The sequence below is a fragment of the Mus caroli genome, unplaced genomic scaffold (assembly GCF_978045245.1).
Source record: "Mus caroli unplaced genomic scaffold, Mus_caroli_1 scaffold_9, whole genome shotgun sequence".
NCBI classification, from domain to species: Eukaryota; Metazoa; Chordata; class Mammalia; order Rodentia; family Muridae; genus Mus; species Mus caroli.
The window spans coordinates 60,646,900-60,670,298 of NW_028227264.1; the positions used below are offsets into that span (position 1 = coordinate 60,646,900).

General features: G+C 41.6%; 1 protein-coding gene across 2 annotated transcripts in view; it reads right to left on the reverse strand.

The window, feature by feature from the left end:
* Positions 1-4,520: 4,520 nt before the first annotated feature.
* Positions 4,521-23,399, reverse strand: part of Vps26a (VPS26 retromer complex component A) — a 30,449-nt gene continuing 11,570 nt past the window's right edge. Inside the window, exons 3-9 of one of the 2 annotated variants that reach the window (XM_021174545.3) lie at positions 19,981-20,056; positions 18,822-18,978; positions 17,137-17,301; positions 13,705-13,811; positions 12,757-12,825; positions 7,576-7,718; positions 4,521-5,477 (exon numbers count right to left, since the gene is read on the reverse strand). In XM_021174545.3, the coding sequence (XP_021030204.1) occupies positions 5,364-5,477; positions 7,576-7,718; positions 12,757-12,825; positions 13,705-13,811; positions 17,137-17,301; positions 18,822-18,978; positions 19,981-20,056 (831 nt within the window). In that variant the 3' untranslated portion in view covers positions 4,521-5,363. The remainder of the gene's footprint in view (positions 5,478-7,575; positions 7,719-12,756; positions 12,826-13,704; positions 13,812-17,136; positions 17,302-18,821; positions 18,979-19,980; positions 20,057-23,399) is intronic. The other variant, XM_085842841.1, reaches the window with a different exon arrangement.

Consider the following 23,399-nt stretch of genomic DNA (forward strand, 5'->3'; position numbering starts at 1 on the left):
CCTCCTTGGTGAGAGGCGTATGGGTAACTATTTGGTAACGAACAAGGTCAGGTTTATTGGTGCAGCTCTTGGACCAAGGACCCATGATGGAAGTTCTGGGCAAGGGGAAAGGTTGTGTATAAGGCAAGAGCTGGCTTTTTTTCCCATGTAAGGTCATGACTCGAGTGCCTGGTGGTCATTCAGGAGAGGGGCTGTGGCTACCTGGAACTCGGTTTCGGCACCATCGGGGGGGGGGGGGGGGGCTGTAGCGAGCTGGAGCCTAACACCTGGGTTAAGAATTTGTCGTTGGGCTGGAGAGATGATGGTTCAGTGGTTAAGTGCACTAGCTGCTCTTGTAGAGACTTGGGCTCCCAACTGTCTGTATCTTCTGTACCCCTTCACACAGACATGCAGTCAAAGCACCAATGTATATAAAATTTAAAAATTAAATTAAAAAAAATGTTGAGCTGGAGTGTTGGCTCAGTGGTTAAGAGCACTTGTTGAAAGAACCCAGGTTTGATTCCCACATGGAGCTCACCACATCCTCAAGCACCCGCACCTGTGGTGCAGGCACACATGAAGACTAAACACTCACACACATAAAATAATCTAAAAGCAAAAAGTAAAAAATAAAAATTGTCACCCCCCCTAGTCTACCCACCTTCAGCTCCTCAGACTCCACTACCTGTTTTTGTAACCAGGCTCCGTTTACCTCATCCACCAGAACCCTGATGAAGCAGAGCCACACCTATATTCCAGTACTCAGATTCTACCTTCAAGTTCATCATCCAGGCCTCCAGCTAGGACAGCGCATCCATCCTAAACCCTCTGCTTCTCTCATTAGACCACCCCAACCCTGATCCTCCCAGAATCACTACTGGGAAGAACCCTCCCCAAACCTTTTCTTGCCTGTCCCTCCACAAAGTTGCTCCTTCTTTGCAGATAAGCTTTGAATGTGCAAGGGAGGGGAGCAGAGACCAAGGTGAACAGTGATGATCTTTGTTAATGCTCAACCATCACCATCAACCTTTACAAATGAAAACCTCAGAACCTTTCTTTTCTTTTTCCCTTTTTTGTTTAGGTTTTCTGTTTTGTTTTGTTTGAGACAAGGTTTCACTTTTGTAGCCCTGGCTGTCCTGGAACTCACTTTGTAGGTCAGGCTGGCTTCAAACTCACAAAGATCCCATCTGCCTCTGCCTCTGCCTCCCAAGTGCTAGGATCAAAGGCGTGCATCACCACATCTCCGTGAACTCCCGTTTTCTGAAGACTCTCAGGATCTGATAAATCACCTTAGTTCTGATAGGTTATTTCTCTGCCGGTGAAATGAGCCAAATCAAGCCAGATTATATTATAGAAAAGGCAGGTTTATTGGAAAGCTGTTCTTTGGTGATTTCACTGTCCACAAGGACTAAGGCCAGGGAGTCACCATTGAGGGGTGGATAGAGAAAGGGCTTTCAGAGAGTGGGTGAAGGGGAGGAGAAGTATACAGAGTTCTCTTGTTGTCTGTCTCAAGGATAGGTAGGAAAGCTGGTCTTTGACTTAGTGACAACCAGAAGCCAACCTGGGGTATACCACATTGCTTTTCAGGGAGCAACCCATTACCCTCCTCACCTGTTACATGAGCAGTATTAATCCCTTCCCTGGGATAATATTGACAGTTCCAGTAGGTTTTGTTCTCTGTCTTTTGTCTATAAGCCTACTCTCCCTCCTTTCTTCCTAGGACAAGAGTTCTCCAGCCATATGAGCAAGTACATTCCTGAGCCTATCTCCTCTTCCCTGTGCTCAACTTACAGAGGCTCATTTTCAGTGTTGCCTTCTGCAGTCTGGTCCCTTTGATCCTTTGATTCCCAGAGCTAGGTAAACTTTTCTCCACAATGGGGACCAACTATTCCAACCAAGTCTCCCCTATGATACAGTATTAAATTTCCCCACAGTTTTAGAGAAAATTATAGTGTTAGCCTCATTAAGGAAAAACTGTGTTTTTGTGAGGTCAGTTGGCCTTCATGTAAAGTAAGCTGGCCAGCAACAGGCTCCCTGCACCCCACCACTGCCCAAGCCATCTTGCTAAAGGTCAGAGGGACCCCAGAACACCTCAATCTGTTTCTTTATATTGACCATTGGCTAACCATTGTACAAAATCCCCATGCCTGGTTCAGAATCTGTGCCCTCCAACACTCTCCCACTCTCCTAGTCTGGAGTACACCCCCCCCTTTGGAACCCTTTGTTAGTTCACCCCCCTTGGAAACAAGACTCTCTCCCTCTGCCTTACAATTCTCACCCTACTCCAGGCTCCCCCACTCCTCCCCAATTAACTCTACATCCCTCCTCTTCCTCTTTTCTTTCTCTTTGTCCACCTTACCCAATGCTGAACTTAAAAAAAAAAAAAAAAAAGCCAAGTGATGGTAGTACACATCTTTGACTCAAGAGTATGTCTCAAGTTTCAGGCCAACCTGGTCTACAAAGAGTTCTAGGCAAGCCGAGTCTAAATGCTGAGACCATGTCTCAAACAAAATAAAATTCCAACCAAGCAAACAAACAAACTGAGGTTCCCAGGACAGCCTTACTAGAATTTGAGTGGAGCAAGGGTGAAAAACAGCAAGGTGCATGGAATTGGGCATAACTAGGGTGAAGATGTATTCTGCAATGTGGAATCTGGCCATGATGTACGAAGCCAAGTACTAAGATTTTCAGAACATCCGTCTTTAAAAGTAGAAAGGTACCTGTTTTCCTCACTGTGCATAAGGGTGAAAAACTTTAAATCTGTAAAGTCTCTGCAGAGGTATAAGGCACTGGAGGATGCTTTCATAAATGATCAGCAGTCAACCGACATAAACAAACCAGGAGGTAGAGGGGTGGATTAGAGCTAGCCTCTGTTGACAGAGTGCTTGCTCAGCATGCTGCTTAAGATGCTCAAAGCCTTGGGTCATGAAGTCTAAGCACCATGTAAACCAGGCATGGTGGTGCAAGCCTACAATACCAACACAGGGCGGCAGAGACAGAGGATCAGTGAATTTGAGATCAGTCCTGGCTGTAGAGACCAACTTAAACAAAACAAGAAATGTGATTACTGTATCTTCAACCCTGGATAATCTTGTTTTTATGTTAATGCCCCAATATATGAAAAACAATCTTTTTTTTAGATGGGGGTCTCGTTACACAGCTCTAGCTAAGCTGGAACTCACTATGTAGACTAGGCTGACCCTGAGGTAGTCCTCCTGCCTCTGTATCACACATGCTGGGACTACACGTATGCAGCACAACTCCCGTCAGAGTCTGATTTTACCGACTAGGTGAGATCTAGGTGTGACCGTTTTTCTAAAGCTCCTGAAGTGATCCTGGCATGTGACTAAGATTGAGAATATCTGTGACACTATTTTCTGCAGGGGGCAGACAGATTTAGCCTACAGTTAACTTTTTTATTTATCAAGTTTTGACTGAAATTCCCAAATTTTAAGTTGGTTATGCACCAGAAAAGTCTCAAATGGAATGAATAAGTATTTATATGAGTTTTAAGCAAATTAATTAAAAGCATTATATAACTACTTAAAACTGAAGCTGGAGAACCCAGAGATGGTTCAGTGGTCAACAGCACTGGCTACCTTGGTTCTGTTCCTAGCACCCCCCATGGCCGCTCACAAATGCCTGTAATTTCAGCTCCAAGAGATCTAAAGCTCTCTTCTGCCCCCCTTGGCCACTGCCCACATGCCTGCACAGACATACTTGCAGCCAAAACAGCAATACATATAAAATAAATAAAACCTAAACAAACAAAGCAAAACAGAAACTTAACAAAGCGGAAGCTAGTACGACTAATAAAAGTTCACTGTTGTAACTGTGTCTTCCTAACCACTGGGCAGTGCTGTAATGATAACATTTGAAAATAAAGTCATTTTATTTAAACTACAAACTTGAGTTTATGTTTCAAATTATTTATTTTATATATCATGGTTGCACAACTTGAGGCTGGTTAAATACAATTGTTTTTCAAAATCTCCTTGAATATTTCCTAGATTATACATGCAAGTGACCATGAAAATATTTGGCATTTTGAAACTTTGAGACTCTGAACAGGCACTTACATGAAGGAGAACATGGCCGTCCTTAGAAACCCACATTGACAATAGCTGCTCCAGGACGTGGTATGCGGAACCTTTGGCCAGGGCTGGTTGCTGGCCATTTTATCAAAGTGCCATCATAGTAAAAAATAGGTTTAAGGAAACATAAGTTGGGCTGTTGAGCTTCCTAGAAAGTAAGGTTAACTGACAAACCTGTACTGAGGTGTATCAAGGAACACTGGTACAGAAACCAACAAGCCCTGAGTGAGAGTGGCCCCCACACAGGCTTCCTCCTGCCCCATACGCCTCAGTAGTGTGTCTGTGCTCAGCTGACTGCAGCCTTCTTCAGAGAATGGTATGAATTTAGTGTTTTTTGTTCTGTTTGGTTCGGGTTTTTTAAAATAGACTAGGTGAAGTTAAGTTTGAACTAGCCAATATTCCAGTTAACAAGAAATTGTCCGGCTATGGACACTTCGGCTGGTTCTCCCGAGCTCTCTCATTCCTAGGTGACGATTTGCATACACATGGAAAGGAGTCCTTAAATTAAAAAATATATACATGTTTCAAAGTCTTTATGGAAAAAAATGATACAGGTTTAACAAGTTCTAAAATGCCAATGTGTCAACTCCACACTGTAGAACCTACATGATGATACAGACCGTCATAGCAAACGTGGTCAATAAGGGGCAAGAGGGCCACGATGACATACCATGTCATCCCTGGGGTGAAAAATCTTTCATATACCTCAGAGGTCCCAAAGATTAAAATTGAGGAGGCTGTGAATGGTAGACCCAGAATTGCCTACCATGTAACACCAGGTTGGTTTCTGATCCACATGTAAAAATAAACACAATTCTCAAAAATACTGAGGAGCCTTGCCTTAGAACTTTGTAGGACATAAGGGCTGCTCAGGTTTTCTCATTTTACTTGAACAAAAATATTTAATTTTTTGCACATAGAGAATAAGAGGTAATCATTAGCATGAAAACAGAGAAAAGGATTTTCAACATTATGCATAAAGAAAGCAAAATTACAAATACCAGTCTACTCACATGAAAATCCTTAATGTTTATGCTTCTGAGTGTTTATCAGTGTGCAGTAAAAAAGAAAACAAAAAAGGCAGCTTAGGAATTCTCCAGTGTTTCCAAGAAGCACTTTTTAAAATGTATATACACAAAACCTTTAATCATACTGTAAAATAAACGCAGCACTCTAGGATAAGGAAGACTACAGACATGGAGTTGGGATGTCCCCACGCTGCCACTGTCGTTAACCAGCTGAGCTTCTCTCTTGGCCCGGTTCTTGCACTTGCTGCTCTGTCCCCTCTGCTTACATCTCAGGCTGTTCCGCAGAGGCCTGCGAGTCTGGAGATTCAAACCGCTGGTGAAAGTTCGTCCTCTGTTTTCTCAGTTTCTCGGGTGCTTTTCTCCACAGGATGATCTCCTAGAGGAAATGCAAAACGGAAATGGAGTTCTCTGCTATGTCTTAGATGTTCACCATGGAGATACTGGCTGCAACTTCAATTTTAAGCTGTAAAACAATCCCAAATGCTCTGTACGAAAGCCTCCAACTTTCCTGGGTGACCCTTCCCCTCTCTCTGTACTCACAGCCAACCACCACAAATCCTAGCTGTATTGCTTTAGAAAATCCCCCAATCTGCTGTGGCCCCACTGCTTTCATCCAAGGTCAAGCCCTAGCTGTGGCCTTAGAGCACTGAGCCTGCTTCCTGGGACACAGCTTTTGTTGTAAAACCATTTCTAATTCACCCTTCACTTCACTGCCACGTTCCTTGTATTAATTTGTACATATTTTGTGTGTGTGTGTGTGTGTGTGTATGTGTGTGTGAGGCTACAGGACAACTTCTGGAGCTGGTTCTCCCCTCACCTGGCAGGCTCTGGGGGATGAGCTCAGGGCTTCAGTGTGGGCAGCAAGCACCTCTGCCCAGTGGGCCATCTCATTGGACCCCACACTGCTTGTTTTATAAACACTGCTTATATTGCTCTTTGATAGTTCCCATTAGCTCCAGGATGAATTTCCAAATATATGAGGCCTGCCATACATTGCCCACCATTCCTTACACTAATTTACTGATACCACTTCCCTTCCCTCCCTAAATGCCTCTCCCAAACTGAGTTATTCTCTGCTCTGATGCAAGCCAAATGAACTGCCTACCTCTTTCCCTACACCACTTCCCAGTCGCCATGGAGCTGTCTACCCATGATAGCTGAATCCCACGTTTCTCTTCTTCTAAATTCCTGCTTCAAGTCATAACTGACAGGGATTCTTGTTTATTTTTTATTTTGTGTGTGTATGAATGCATGTATGTGTGCCGTGTGTGAATCTGGCTCCTAGAGTAGACATGTGAGCACAGTCTGGGTACTAGGAGCCAAACCTGGGTTCTCTGAAGGCCCAAGTGCTCTTAACTGATGAGCCACTTCTCCAGGCCCTTATTAGTCCTTAGGAGACCAGGTCTTGCTGTGTAGCCCAGACTAGCCTCAAACTCTGTGATCCTCATGCCTCGTGGTGGCTCATGCCTAGCTAGCACAAAGTAATTTCTAACTTGGCTCTGGAACACTTACTTGGTTCTCTTATTAATCCACTTCACACTGTAGGCAGCCATTCTAACTAGTCCTACTCAAGATGCCCAATGGCTATTTAATTCTCAAATGATGAAAAGTTTTATATTACACTTAACAAAAGGTATCAGGCTGAGTATTCTAAAAGACATAAAAACTACTCATTCAGGATACAATGATGACCTCAAAAAATCTACCATCTAAAACCATTAGAAAATTGATAGTAGGGCATGGGACATACATACTTCATGCCTATCTATAACCTCAGCAAGAAGCAAGGCAAGAGGATTGAGAATTTGAGGTAAGCCTGAACTACTCTGTAAGACCCTTTCTCAAAAAACTAGAAGAAGAAGACTATCCAAGGGCTAAGGATGCAATGCAGTTCAGCCATAGAGTACTAGCCTAACAACTATAAGCCCTGGGTTCAGTGGACTGGGGAGTCTGGGACACAATAATGGAAGAAGGTGTTAGGATGTGATTTTTTTTGATAATAAAAACACATTCAAGACACTCTTAATGCTAGGGCTGGTGATTTGTGCTGTGGTAGAAGAACTAAATATTCAAGGCCTGCCTAGGCAACTAAGACCTCTCTCAACAGCACAAGGAGAGAAGTGCAAGGGAGGGCTTACTCAGGGCAGGGCCTAGATTCCTTCCCAGAACCACCAAAACAAAGGGACAATATAAAACCTACCTAAAACTAATTATCTTGGGGGTAAAATATTTTTTCACTTTTAGCCATTCTCTCTTCTTTATTGCCTGATACCATAAATAGCAGGTGTTTTTATTTGGGGGTAAAAAACTTGTTCGGGAGAAAAATAAAAGGTCTGACAACACGCAACTCATTTCTAGTCCTGTGAAACGATTGGAAAGGTCCTTTACAATGCCACTTGTACAAACCATGTTCCCACTCCTACTCAAACCCCATTTGTTCAGCACGATAAGATTTATAGAAGGCACTGCCCTACCTGCTGCTTGAAGTACCTTCGGTCCTCCTCATCAACAAGCACGAGGTTTAGAAAATACCTTACTGAAAACTTCTTGTTCACATCTCTCATCGTGGGGGTTGGGTCATACCCTGCTAAGAACAATCTTATCGGAATAGATTCTCCTGAAAGAAAAGTAATTTCCATTTAATTCTCAATTAATTAAATACATTCACATAACCCTAAGGACTAAGAAGTCATGGACAGCCGGGCGTGGTGGCGAGCGCCTTTAATCCCAGCACTCGGGAGGCAGAGGCAGGCGGATTTCTGAGTTCGAGGCCAGCCTGGTCTACAAAGTGAGTTCCAGGACAGCCAGGGCTATACAGAGAAACCCTGTCTCGAAAAAAAAAAAAAAAAAAAAAAGAAGTCATGGACAGCACCTGGGATAAGCAGTATCGAGTCTGTCACTGCTGACATCTGGGGACAGATGTCCTTCCTGTTGGACAGTACTACACACTTGCAACATCACCAGGTGCCAGCAGCAGACAGTATACAATTTCTCAGGACCATGTAGAACGTCTCTCAGGGAGCTGACCATAGCTGAGAAGCACTGCCCTACAGCAACCTGGATCTGGCCAGGAATGCTTGGCTTGTGGGGCTTAGCCACTGTTTCAAGTTCTTCATCTGTGAAACTGGCAGTGACAACGGCACTCATTCTGTAGTGACACAGTGAGGACTATGTTGGGAGGTTAAGACATAAAGAGGCTCCAACAGTTCCAGTCAGTAACTGTTGTTTAGAAGTAAATGCATTTCTGCTTTAAAATTTTACCATAATGTCATCAATGTATAGAATGTCCATAAAATATACTAAGTCATCCAAAGCAAATGGCTGGGAAATGGCTCGATTGGTAAAGTGCCTACTGCACAAGCCTGAGGATCTGAGCTCAATCCCCAGTACCCATTTAAAAAGCCAGGCCTGCTGGCTTGCATGTTTAATCCTAGCACTGGGAAACCAGAGGCAGGTGTAACCCAGGGCTCCCTAACTAATTTGCAGCAAGCCTCGGGTCTCAAAACCCAAGGTGGATAGTACTCCTTAAGGATGATATCCATAGCTGACTCTGGCTTACACTTACACACACACACAAGCACACACTATGAACATATACAAAATGAATGATATGCCTTCATTTTCAAAGATTATATTTATTTATGTGTGTATACATTATATATATAGTGTATGAGTGCTCTGCTCCATGTACACCTGCATGCCAGAAGAGGGCATCAGATCTCTTTAAAATGGTTATGAGCCATGATGTGGTTGCTGAGAATTGAATTCAGGACCTCTGGAAGAGCAGCCATCTCCTGAGCCTTCTCATCAGCCCAGCATTTAAAAAAATTATGGGGGGGCTGGTGAGATGGCTCAGTGGGTAAGAGCACCCGACTGCTCTTCCGAAGGTCCAGAGTTCAAATCCCAGCAACCACATGGTGGCTCACAACCATCCGTAACGAGATCTGGCGCCCTCTTCTGGAGTGTCTGGGGACAGCTTCAGTGTACTTACATATGATAAATAAATAAATCTTTAAAAAAATAAAAAAATTATGGACTGGAGCCAGGCATTGGTGGCATGTACTTTTAATCCCAACACTTGGGAGGCAGAGGCAGGCGGATCTCTGTGAGTTCAAGGATAGCCTTCCAGGACAGCCAAGGCTACACAGAGAAACCTGTCTCAAGAAGAAAGAAGAAAGAAAGAAAGAAAGAAAGAAAGAAAGAAAGAAAGAAAGAAAGAGAGAGAGAGAGAGAGAGAGAGAGAGAGAGAGAGAGAGAGAGAGAGAGAGAAAGAAAGAAAGAAAGAAAGAAAGAAAGAGAAAGAAAGAAAGAAAGAAAGAAAAAGAAAGAAAGAAAGAAAGAAAGAAGAGAGAGAGAGAGAGAAAAAAGAAAGAAAGAAAGAAAGAAAGAAAGAAAGAAAGAAAGAAAGAAAGAAAGAAAAGGAAAGGAAAAGAAAAGAGGGAGAGAGAGAGAGAGAGAGAGAGAGAGAGAGAGAGAGAGGAGAGGAGAGGAGAGGAGAGAGAGGAGAGAGAGGAGGGAAGGATTATAAAAGATTACAGACTGGAGAGAGAGCTCTGTGGTAGAACACTTACCTAGCATGCTCAGGACCCTAGGCTCAACCTTCAGTTCCAGGGAAAACACGCTATTGTGATTATGTAATGTCATGTCTTCTGTTTTCCCCATCTTCCCTTTGTCCCTCTTTTTCTCTCTCCTGGCCCCTTTTTGAAATAGGATCTCCATAAATAGCACAGACTAGTCTTAACTGTTAGTCTTTCTGTCTCTGCCTCCCAAATACTGAAGTTAAAATTCATGAAAACACCATTCCCAGCCATGTATGTGTATTTAATATTATTAAATATTTTAATTGGCATGGCATAGATATTATGATGGGTTCCATTTCAACACTTTCAAACATGCATATAGTGTGCTTTGATATTATCATGTTTGCTCTCCAGCATCCCCTCTTATTGCTCCTCCAACCCCTGCAGATCCACCACCTCTTCTCAGAGTGCTTGTGTGTGTGTGTGTGTGTGTGTGTGTGTGTGTGTGTGTAGACACCACTGATAGAGAGAGAGATGGGGGCGGGGGATGAGAGACACCAAGGAGCTCAATTAGGGTTCCTTACAGGAGCATAAACAAGCATTGTTTGCACTGAGCATGGACACCTTAGCCAGTGACTACATCACTAAAGAAAATGTTTCTCCCTCCCCAGCAGCCATTACCTGCTATAAATCCTGATGAAGGAGCATGCCTTCATGAGCCCCTCCCTAAGGCACATCTGTCTGGCCCCAGGTGTCTGACTTTTGCTTGAAGGGGTTTTTGAGACAGTCTTGTGCTATAGCCTAAGTTGGTGTTGAATCATCCTGCTTCAGCAACCTAAGGGCTGGGATTTCATTTACATAAAATCTATACTTTACATAAAAATTTGAGCTTCTGGAATTTTACAAACTAATATTGACTGCATAGCACAAAAGTGCACTTGTGGGCCTGGGCCAAATGCCCACTCTACAGTGACTCACTCTATAAGCTGTAACAAATGTTTTAAGTTCTTTGCACTTAGTTTCATCTCAAAAATAAACAGTTCAAAGAATAGTAAGGAACTTCATGACACCTAAACACTACAACGTCTTATTCATAATTGGCACTCAACAAATGTTAATTCACTTTTGAAGTAATTCATAACAGAGTAAGAAAATCTAAGAACATTATGTCTTAGGTTGCCCTCTATTATCAGGCTAGAGACCATGGCCAAAAGCAACTTAGGGAGGAAGGGTTTATGTGGCTCACATATCACAGGCCACCGAGGGAACCGAGGGGAGGAACTCAAGGCAGAAACCTAGAGGCCACTCTGAAGCAGAGACCATAAAGGAATTCTGCTTACTATGCCTTGCTCTCCATGGCTTGCTCCACCTTGCTTTCTTACAAATCCCAGGACCACCTGCCAAGGGGTGGTACTACACACAGTGGGCTAGCCCTTCCCACATCAATCATTGATCAAGAAAAGACTTTCTGACAAGCCAAACTTACCAAGGCATTTTTTGCAATTAAGATTTTCTCTTCCCAGCCGGGCATGGTGGCGCACGCCTTTAATCCCAGCACTCGGGAGGCAGAGGCAGGCAGATTTCTGAGTTCAAGGCCAGCCTGATCTACAAAGTGAATTCCAGGACGGCCAGAGCTACACAGAGAAACCCTGTCTCGAAAAAAGACCAAAAAAAAAAAAAGATTTTCTCTTCTCAAATATACCTAGGTCTGTATCAACTTGACAAAAACCAATCTGAATGCTGGCTTCACTGGCCTCACACAAAAGCTTATAGAGTATTGTAAGCAGGCCATGGTGGTGCATGCCTGTAATCCCAGCACTCAGGGGTTGGAGGGAAGAGGATCAGGAGCTCAAAGTCATCCTTGGCTACACAGTCAGTCTGACCATTTGACCTTGTCTAAAACAACAACAAATGACTCCCTGGACAACTTAGTAAGACTGCCTCAAAAATAAAAGGGCTAGTGAGAGGATGCCCTAGCAGGAAGGCACTTGCTGTGCAGGCCTGGCAAACCTGCACTCCATTCCTGCAACCAAGGTAAAGGGAGAAAATCAAATCCTGAACGTTGTCCTCTGACCTCCACATGCAGCCATGGCACAAGTGTCTGCACTAAAACACGCACATAATAATAATGAAAATGAAAAAAATAAAATGAAAGTTAAAAGATACCTGGGGCCGGGCAGTAGTGGCGCACGCCTTTAATCGCAGCACTTAGGAGGCAGAGGCAGACGGATTTCTGAGTTCGAGGCCACCCGGGTCTACAGACTGAGTTCCAGGACAGCCAGGGCTACACAGAGAAACCCTGTCTCAAAAAAAATCAAAAACTAAAACAAAAACAAAAACAAAAGATATCTGGATAAACAGCCCGGTCGTACAGCGCTTGCCTCTCATGCAGTGAGGGTCTTGGGTTTAAACTATAGCACTGAGAGAAAAAGAACATTGTAAGTTTTTTGGGTTTGGTGTTTTAGCTTTTTCTTGTATTTTGTTTTGTGTTTATTTGAGACAGGATCTTTTTATGTGGCCCTGACTATCCTGGAACTCTCTATGTAGACCAGGCTGGCCTTGAGTTCACAAAAATCCTCCTGCTGCTGGCTCCTGAGCACCAGGATTAAAGGTGTGTGCCACTGTGCCTGTTCACACTAAATTAACAGTGGAGCTCAACTGCCATGGATGGACGCTGCCATCCACATACACACAAGTTATAACTGAGAGGCTTCAAGAAGATTAAGCAGGTAAAGGCACCAAGCCCGAGGACAGAGTAGAAGCAGACAACCATCTCCTACAGATTGTTCTAAGACATGCTCTTCCAGAGCATCCACGTTTGATCCCAGCATCCAAAACCATCTATAGTTCCAACTCCAGGGAACCTGACATCCTTTTCTGGCCTCCACAGGTACCAGGCATGCACATGGTACACACATATATGCAAGCAAAACATCCATACACGTAAAAAATAAAATAAATAAAAAATATATTTAGGTAAATGAAGCCAAGTACAGTGGCGCACACCTGTAATCTTGGCACTCGGGAGGCAGAGGTAGGAAGGTCACCACCAGTTCAAGGCCAGCCTGGTTGATAGAGAAAGTTCCAGGGCCAGAAGGGAAGTACAGTAAGACTTGTATTAGGAGATTGATTTACCTTTTACTGGCGCCCCATCCATAATCTCATACTTAGCGATTGTCTCTGTCTCTGTTGTGGTGCTGGGTCCTAGGATAACAATGGAAATGACATTCACTTGACTATTCCAGAAGTCAAGTCTGTCCTGTCCTCAGCTGCACTACTTCAGTGCTGCCTTTCTCTGCTGGCCATCCTTTCTAATCTTTGCTCTACTCCTGAACTTTCCGCTTACCAGTGTGCGTCAGCTTCCCCACAGCTACACCAGCTCAGAGTCAACCTCACACGGCTCCTGCCATCAGTTCTACTATATGCTAAGAGAAGGTAGTGACTTACATTGCGACTAACCACTACATGAGGTGTTCTCCGAAATTTTCAAAGACCCTTCCCATAGAGTCAATTTTAACATAGAGATGACACCAAGCTGAATGAGCACTTAAATGTCACACACACTAAGCTCTGGGATTAACTCCATTTTAATTCAAATCTAAACACAAAGTCAACTCTTAAGTTTAAAAAAACCAGCCCTGTCTTAAGGGCTACGGTTGGTTCCGCAGGAGAGCATCTGCCATGCTGCTGCTGCTGCTGCTGACGCTGGTCTGCTTTGCTGGGACAGGGTCTGCTATGATTCTCTTTTTCAGCCTCCTTATAGTCTCAGCATTTTGGAAACTGAGACAAAGACAAGTTAGAGCCAGCAATATCTTGTGTTTAAAAGAAAACAAATAAGATCTTTGCAAGTCCCCATTACAAAGTTACTTTAGAATCAAGATGGTTTCAATGCCTGGGTTCAGCCTACAGGGGCATGGAAGTCTATTCAGCTCAAGAACTGTTCTTTAAAAGCACTGAATTACAGCAAAGCATTAACTAGCAAAGCTAATATCCAATGTCAATTCCAAATTTATGTTAACATCCTAAGATTTCTACATTTTCAACTAACAAGGAATTGTAACTAAAAATTTGTCTTCAACTTACCAATTCCTGTGATCTCTTTCTTGATCAGCTGTAATTCCATGTGTTGTATTTTTATTCTTACTAATAAGAAGTAAATTTTTCCAACAATTACATCCTTTAAATGATACCTATTTAGAAAGAATATGTCACATACTATTATCAGTTTTTTTAAAAAAAAAAAAGAGTGAGACAGTCAGCAAGGGTAATAGATTAGCTCAATGGATATGGATTAGCTCACGGAAAATAACTATCTCAAAATACCACTGACACTATTCACATCCCTTAATGTCCTTTCTCAAAACAGTCTTGATCAGTGTATTATGCAAGTATGAAATCAAAATCAAACTTTTACTTGAGTATCGAATATACATGAAAGACTAATTAATGCAATTATCTCTTTAAAAGTTAGTTCTCAGAGTACTCAAAGAATTAACTGAATAGAAAATTGAGAGCTCGTTTTGATGTTTATTTAACAAATACTAAGATGTTTTTCAGCACTAAAGCCCCTACCTAAGAGCTCAGCATTCTTAGTATTATAAAAACGGAGCATCTAACCCATCATCTAGCCAAAAAGAAAGATATTCAGGGCCTATACACAGGGGTTAAGTTTGCAGCATTGTATTTAGTAAATGCTACGGTATGATACACGCACCCCCAAATAGCTGTAGCCATTTTGTTCCATGCCTGCCAGCTATTTCATACTGTTGCTGTAATAGGCCTGCCAGTCACTGACATAGAGAAGTGACATGACTCAAGGACATACTGACCACATACCCTGTTCTGTTCTGTATGTTCTGAATGTTCTGTGTGAGGTTTGCTAATCTTAAATTCCACAAAGCTTTATGTAGGACTCATCAAATCAGAGGTAAATATGAATGGTTATGTTAAAACAACTTGAGTCAGAGCTGACCACCAGGCAGCCCTCCCTGTACCTTTGTATGAACTTACTGTGGTTTTTGTGACTGATACTGAAGAATGATACTAATAAGCCAAAAAGTTATGATTATAACACTCATCTCTGTTATCTCAATGCTCTGAAATGCCCATGTTCACCACCCACCCACCACCCCTCAACTACCTTATATTCAGGACCAACCAGCTTAAAGGCTAGCCTAGCTGACAATACTATGCCTAGTAACCCAACTGCTCCCCTCCTTGCCCTTTAAACTTTTAACCTGCTTTTTTCTATAAAAACTCTACTCTGAGAGCAGACCAGTGTCACAGTTAGGTTTTTCCCTTCTTGTGGTCCTGGACGTCCAGTATTACAGTGTGCGTTCAATAAACTATTCTTGCTTACCTGAGATTGGTGTGTGCATGGTTTGTGTGGCAATTACCAGACCCCAACAGTAAGTAAACCATGAAATCATGAAGTAATAAACTTGAGAATACCTATAATACTCAGGAGTATTTTTGCTTCCTTCCAGAACTAGATATTAACACAAGAACCCATGCCCTAAATAACACAAAAGTCTCAGGGGAGGTTTCTGTGGCAGCTTCGTAGGTTCTAAACTACCCGATGACTTTATGGACAGTTTCAAAGGCAGGTATGATAGTTTCAGTGATGCAAACACGGAAGTAACAGCTGCTTAAAAAAAAAAATCACCTAAAAGGAGAGGATAACCAGCACATCTGCTTCTTTAACAAATAAACACTAAAGAAAAAGATGGGCGTGGTGGCGCACACCTTTAGCCCCAGCTCTCCGGAGGCAGAGGGCAGGTGGATCTCTGTGTTCGAGACCAGCCAGGTCTACAAAGTGAGTTCCAGGTCAGCCCGGGGCTACACAGAAAAACTCTTGTCTCAAAAAAACAAAACAAAACAAAACAAACAAACAAAAAAAAATAAACAAACACAGACCAAATGTGACATTCTGAAGAGTATTCTTGTTTGGATACTAATTTGAACAAACCACATGAGCTGGTCATGGTGGCATACACCTTAAATCCCAGCACTTAGGAGGCAGAGACAGTGGATTTCTGAGTTTGCGGCCAGGAGGAGGAGGAGGAAGAAGACAATGATGATGACAACTGTGACAAGTAGGAATATGTGAATGTTGGCCATGACAACATACTGATATTAAGGAGTTACTAATATTTTAGTCATAATGGTATTATAAATCTATGAGAACTGCAGAACTTTGTATTGATGAAGCACATCAGACCACGTCAGCAATTACTGTAACACTGACTATAGTGGATGCAGGCCTAAAATGCCAGTTGAGACAGGAGCACCATGACTTTGAAGCTAGCCTGGACTATACAACTTTTGTCTCAAAAATACAAATTTAGGATTGGGGAGATGGCTCAGTGGTTAGGAGCACTGGCAGCTCTTTCAGAGGTCTAGAGTTCAATTCTCAGCAACCACATGGTGGCTTATAACCATCTATGATGGGATCTGATACCTTCTTCTGGCATGCAAGTGTACATACAGACAAGCACTCCTATATTAAAAACAAAAACCAAGCTGGGTGTGGTGGCGCATGCCTTTGATCCCAGCACTAGGGAGGCAGAGGCAGGTGGATTTCTGAGTTCGAGGCCAGCCTGGTCTACAAAGTGAGTTCCAGGACAGCCAGGGCTATACAGAGAAACCCTGTCTCGAAAAACCAAAAAAACAAAAACAAAAACAAAAACCAACCAACCAACCAGGGCTGGAGCAATGACTCAGTGCTCTTCCAGAGATCCTGAGTTCAATTCCCAGAACCAAATGGTGGCTCACAACCATCTGTAATGGGATTCAATGCCCTCTTCTGGTGTATCTGAAGACGGCTACAGTGTACTCATATATATAAGATAGATAGATAGATAGATAGATAGATAGATAGATAGATAGATAGATAGATAGATCTTTTTTAAAAAACAAACAAAATTTAACAAACTATTGGAGGGGACTATGTCCTGGAAGACGTCTTGGCTGCTCATTACAGTGTTTGCATGCACTGGCCTCCTCACGTCTTTCACATCTTCCATAATACAATTTTAAAAGGCATTATACAAGACCAGAAGTAGTAGTGTATACTCTTATTTTCAGCACTCCAAAAAAAGAAGCAGGTGGGTTTCAATGAGTTCAAGGCCAGCCTGGTCTACAATAGTGAGTGCCAGGACAGCTATGGTTGCACAGAAAGACCCTCAGAAAACCATCACCACTAACAACAACAACAAGGCATTATACAATAAATAAAATCAGACTGTTTTCTAGAAGTACAGTATATAAAAGCATGTCTAACACACCTTTTTACCTTTGGGAAGAAGATACACGAGAAGACATTAATAGTGGGGCTCAGTGGCTGGTAAAGATGAAAATTGTGTCATATTTTCCCCTTTCACTTTTATATACCTTAAATTTTCAACAATACACATTTCACTTAAGTGGCCAAAAATGTGTGCAGTCTTTACTGCTCTAAGCTGTCTGTCAGGTGTGCTGGTCACAGGGCCCCAGAAGTGACCATCAGGTACTTACTTGGACTTATTATATTCAAACTCTATGTGCAGACAGTCTTCAATGCCCACTTCCATTTTAATAGAGTTGTTGACATCAGGATAGGTGGCTAGCTGGTGAACAATAAGATCGTACTCTTTCACTAAGTCTGTCAATCTTCTCACAATTGTCACCTTAAGAAAATACCTACAAAGTCAAGGAGAAGATGCGTGAACCTCCTGTGTCACATTCAGGTGCTTTAACAAGCAAATGGCAGCCAGCTCAGCTTTCCCCTTGATGGGCTTCCAGGTGTCACCTGGCTCTTTGTTTTCCCATAAAGAACTCAGATGTGAGCTGCTCTGTACTAGAGAGTGAAGCCACGGCCTTTGCAGTCTAAGCGTGTGCTCTACCTAGACTCACTTCTGGCTCCCCAGTGGTTTTTTGTTATTTTGTTTATTTGTTTTGGTTTGTTTCTGTTTCTGTTTTTAATGCCTCCAACATGAAAAAATACAAAGTTCAGTTTTACAAGTACATCCTTTTGAAATAACCTTGGAGGACTACCATCCATCCGCCTGCTTAGCAAGCCTCTCCATGTCAAGATTTTTTTTTCTTTTAAAGATTTATTTATTACTGTCCCTGTGTCTGAAGGTTTGAAGGAGAAAAACAAGATAACAGATATGTTAATGTATTCTGGGAGATTATCATAAAGGAAAACTAAGGAGGATTTGGTATTGTGGAATCATCTTTCTTCAATTTGAATAAATGGATCAATTTCCAGTCCTTAAATTGGAACTAGGACCTATTTTATTGATTAAAAAAAAAAAGATTTATTTATTATTATACATAGGTACACTGTAGCCAACTTCAGACATACCAGAAGAGGGCATCAGATATCATTACGGGTGGTTGTGAGCCACCATGTGGTTTCTGGGATTTGAACTCGGACCTTCAGAAGATCAGTCAGTGCTCTTACCTGCTGAGCCATCTTGCCAGCCCCAAGATTTTTTTCAAATCTTGTCAAGGCACTAGTGTTTAGCTTTTGTGCTGCCAAACACAATCCCAAATGAGTAACACCATATTAAACAGAAAAAGAAGGCTCTTGGACCTGCTGCATTCAAATATTTATCCTGGTCTTAGAGGCAGTTAGTGCAGAAGGGGAAGAACTTGAGTGAGGACTTAGAAAGTGGACGCTGGTCAGTGCAGTGACTCAGCAGGGAAGAGCATTTGCTGCCCAGCCTGACAGTCTTAGCTCAGCTCCTGGAACCAACATGTGGAAACAGAGAATCAACTGCATGTTGTCCTATGACCTTCAGATATACATGGTGGCATGGAAGTGCCCACACACAAAATAACAAAGGTTAAAGAAAACTGGAGTCCTGCTTCAGTTCTACCCTTTGCTTGTGTAACCCTGACTACTCAGCCTCTGGGTTATTATCTCTTAACCATACGCTAAATGTAATTTGTTAGGAAACTAAAGATCTAAAGTAACTAATAATAATAAAATTCATACAACAGAATTGTAAAACTGAAACATCTTTGAATTCATAATGTTTAAAGCCATTATTATTTCAAATCAATCATTCTCAGTCAAGTGAAACAAAGTTTGTAACAGAGTATTTTAAATGTTAAGCCTTCCACTCCAGCATTGTAATTACAGTTTGTATAAGGCACCAGCAGTGTGTGGTTTTCTGGTTCAATTCTGTACAGTCTCTCACACACATCCATACCTCAGGCGGACATTGGCACCGATGTATGACTCATATGGCTTTTCAACTTGCATAAATTCAAAGTCATAGCTTCTGCTCTGAGTCAGTTCTCCAGGCAAGGCTAGTTCCTTCACTAGGTTTACAAATTCGTGAGTATTACTCTTGTCATTGAAAAGCTCTAAGAAATTTAAAACAGCAAAAAGACCAGTTATATTTAATATCCAATTCAATGAAACCCAAGCTTCTATCACCTAAACAAATAATTTTTACACAAAGAATTAGTTAAACATGCTTCTATTTTAATAATCAGCTAAGATCTCAATTTTATTCCCTCATTACAAACATTTGGGCATTAATAAACTCCAGTATGGCACAGTAACAACTTGTGACAGAAAGGCCTGCATCTCTTTCCTGTAGCTATCCTTCCTAACCTAAGCATATATTACTTTCATAAAGTTACAATGCACAAAAGAGTAAAACTAACTACTAGTTAGTTGCTAAAACTTGCTCCTGAGTACCATCTCATCCGTAACAGACATGTAAAGATCCACCATTCCAGCTTTGGTACTTTAAAAACGTACAATAAAAATTAGCTGGATTTTTAAACCTACTTACAGAGACAGTCTTAGTAAGATACACTTCCTTTCCTGACTCTTCAGCATCAAAAGATGTGTATGTAGTTTTGCTTCCTGCTAACTTGAGAGTGTCTCTGAAACTCCCACATGGTAATGTACACAATCTGATTTAAGCCCAGAAGAAATTAGTCCTTTTCTCTTTATGTGGAATTTTCTGTTCAGGAGGGGGTCTGGCTACAGGTAGACACTAGCTCAGGAGACAAATGCCATGGGTATTCAGAGAATGAGATAGAGGTGAAGGCGGTGGCTGTGAGTGAGGCTGATGAAAAAACAAAGGCAGATGGGAGACAGTATGATTATTTTTCAAGGCTGGTAGTTTACATAGCTACTTTAATTTTTACTAGCAGAGTCTTATACAAAGGCAGAATCCGTCACATATCATCATTAAATACAACTGAGATGCATGGTTTACGATACTAGGTCCTCTTTCATTACATATAATCAGTTTCTTCTTTTCATAAAGCTAAGCTCTAATTCAATTATTTATCTGCCAAATCCAACCCTCTTCAGTCAAAGGAAAAAAGTAATACTATTTTAAAACTCACCAATTTGACCTACAAATTCAATTCTAATTCCTTGATGCTCTAGCCTCTTTCCAGGCTGCTTAAAGGCTAGGTTTACCTGCCAAAACATGAAATTGTAAGAGATGTTAACAGTCCTTTGAGTGCGCCTACCAGATTCCTTCCAGATGAATGTATTCTGTGAGTACATGAGTCGTTCATTCATGAGGTGTTAAAAGCTGCACCTCCCAGCACCCGGGAGGGCACTTACAGGCAGTCACTAAGGAACTCATTACCACACAAACAAAGAATGCATCTGCTTTATTAACACGGATTCCCTCATAGACAGAGGAAATCTCCAACTCCCCAGATGTGTTTTCTGGCCAGACAATGAAACGGTTCTTGGACTAATATCTGAATGTGAATGTGACTAATTCCAAGAATTAGCCTAAAAGATAATTTCCAGGTTTTTTATAACCAAAAAAAATATACTTGCTATAACCTCTGGCCTTAAAAACAATGTTCATTAAACCAAATACAGTGGCTCATATCTGTACCAGCAGTTGGAAGGCTGAGACAGGATGATCAAGAGTTTGAAGCCAATCAGGGCTACATATTGAGTTGGAGGTCAGTAAAAGACCCAACCTCAAAAAACAAACAAACAAAATTAAATAAATAAAAGTTAAAGCAATACATATTACCCTAAGTTTATAACTCATATTAAAATGCAGAATTTCTTAGGATTTAAATTAATTTTAGGTATGATTATCTTTCATGACCCCATTTATTCATATTTCAACACTAAGAACTGAGCCCAGGGTTCACGCTAACTACTGAGCAAGCTCTCCATCCCCGTCTTACTTTTGAATTGCACCATCTCAAAATCCTTAGATCAATGTACCTGCCAAGTAGAAATCCTGAACTTCTAAATTTCTGTTTATTTTAAAGACAGTGTGTCTAACACAGGCTGGCCTCAAGCTTTCTCTATAGCCAATGATGATTGTCAACTTATGACTCTCCTACCTCTTATGAAACCCCAAGTGCTGGGGTTTCAGGCATGTGCCACCTTGTCCCATTTATGTGGTACTGTGGATTGAAGCACTCAAGGCTTTGTGCGTGTGAGCACCCTACCAACTGAGCTACAAATATCCTCAGCCCCTTAAACGTAGATATTTAATCTGAAACAAACAAACAAAAGTGTATGCAACCTATCAACTGTAAAACTTTTTCCATCTTCTCTACAGCTAGCCAGGCATGGGTGGCATACTCATTTAATCTCAGCAATGGGGAGGAAGAGGCAGGAGGAACTCTGAGTTCAAGACCAGCCTGGTCTACAGAGCACGTTTCAGGACAGTCAGGGCTATTATACAGAAAACCCTGTTTCTAAAAATAAAATAAAACAAACAAACAAACAAAAAAAACCAACAACCAAACAACCAAAAAAAAAAAAAAAAAAAAAAAAAAACAAAGAAAAAGAAAGAAAATGTGCCATGGGATTAAAAGAGCGATGAAGAGCTGTTTCCCTCTTCCAACACTAAACTTCTGGTACCCATCTGAATAGAATTTAGAAGATGGGCAAACAGATACTTCTTGGCCTAAGTCTAACAGGAGAGAGATGCAGACGAGAGGAGACTGGCTGTTGACTATAGGGCACTATCACCTACCCAGGTGGCATTAGTTGGATTTGGGGCAGCAGGGGATTCTGGCAAGAGTCACTTTGACAGTGATATAACCTGCGCTTGAATAAATTTGTGGGGCACAATGTGAAGGCAGTTGCCCTAGCTGGCCACCACAGCCACCTGCTGCTCTGTCACGCAGTTACCTCACTGAAGTGTGAGCAGACTCCAACAAGCCCACACTAACTTCAAACTCTGAATCCTCCTGCCCCAGCCTCTGTATTGCAAGTGTAAGCCATAACCAGACCCTTCTTTGTAGTTTTCACGCTCTGTTGTGGTTTTTATAATAAACAAATAATCCTGCGAAAAGTCAGAAAACCTGTTTTTTCACTTTTCCTTAATAACCTATATCTACTCTGGGAAAAAAAAGAATAAGAAAAATATTTATAAAAGACAAGTACTTAAGTAAGCTCCACATATAACCAACACTTTCAGGTATGGTAGTACCCATATTCAATTCTAGAACCTGAGAAGTTGAGACAAAAGAATCAAGACTTCAGACCTATCCTGGATTGCATAACAAGTTCTAGGCCACCCTACACTACAAACACATACTCTGTCTCAAAAGTAAACAAACAAACAAAATTAAACAAAAAGTATGTTTGGGGAGTGGGGTAGGTTTAAACTAATTACAACTAAAGTTTCTAAGAATAGTGGTCAAAAATGCCCCTTAATTTTATTTTGTCTGATAAGTTTACTAGGATTCTGCTCTGCTCTCATATTTTTAGCAAGAACATTATAAAGTTGTACTTTTCCTAGTGTGTCTATATTAGGAAGCATATAATGTCTGCTTCTGTTTGTTTGAGAAAAGTCTCATATAGCCCAGGCTGGTATTAAGCACCCTATAAATCCAAGGATGGCCTTACACTCCCCTAACTCTCACAAGTGTTGCAATTTCTAGCTTGTTTCAACATTAGTGCTGCTAATTCCAATCACTCAGTTAAGGGCATTTGTCCAGGCTCTCTATTGGTGGGAGGGGAAAGGGGGCATCTACTATGTAGTTCTAGGTGTCCTGGAACTTACCATGTAGAACAGGCTGGCCTTGACCTCACAGAGATCCACCTGCTTCTGTCTCTCCCATGTTGGATTAAAGATGTACACCACTACTCTCCAACTTAAAGTTGGCATTTCCCCTTTACTGTGAATAAGGATTTTGTGTAGAAATAGGTGAGGCTGTATGTTTAAAAAGTGAGGAAAACTGAATGTTGGGAAAACAGGTCTATTTATACATTTCTTTAAACAAAGCAGTCTCAAAGCTCCCATGTCAGTATATGATATTCTGTATAGGTAAATAGTGCTATCTTTATAACTTATATATGTCAATGTACCATATGCCATTTACAATGGCACAGGAAGACAGCAAAACAGTTGGACATTTTGTTACTGAATTTTGTGTTGATCTAAGACCAAGTTTCTAAGTTTTGCGATTGCCAGAAGAACGGAGTCTCTATCCATACTGCTGACAAGTACCATACAGACTTGCCTCACCTAAGCAGCTCAGCTATGAACTATAATCTCAGACTAAACAGAGACCTTATTCAGTGGTGTAACAGGAAAAAAGCACTGGTCAGTGTGGGCAGCCCAGAGCCACCAGGTCAAAGAATTTTACCATCATCAAGCATCAAGTCCTCGTGTACAGACAAATAGTAAAGATGTCCTAATAAAGCAAACTAGAAACAACAAAAAGTTATAATAATGTCACTTTGAAACAACTGCCAATGAAAGTAATAATCGCTTTGTCTTGATTAAATCTAACAAGGTCTCAAATTTCTCCTTCTCTGACATTTT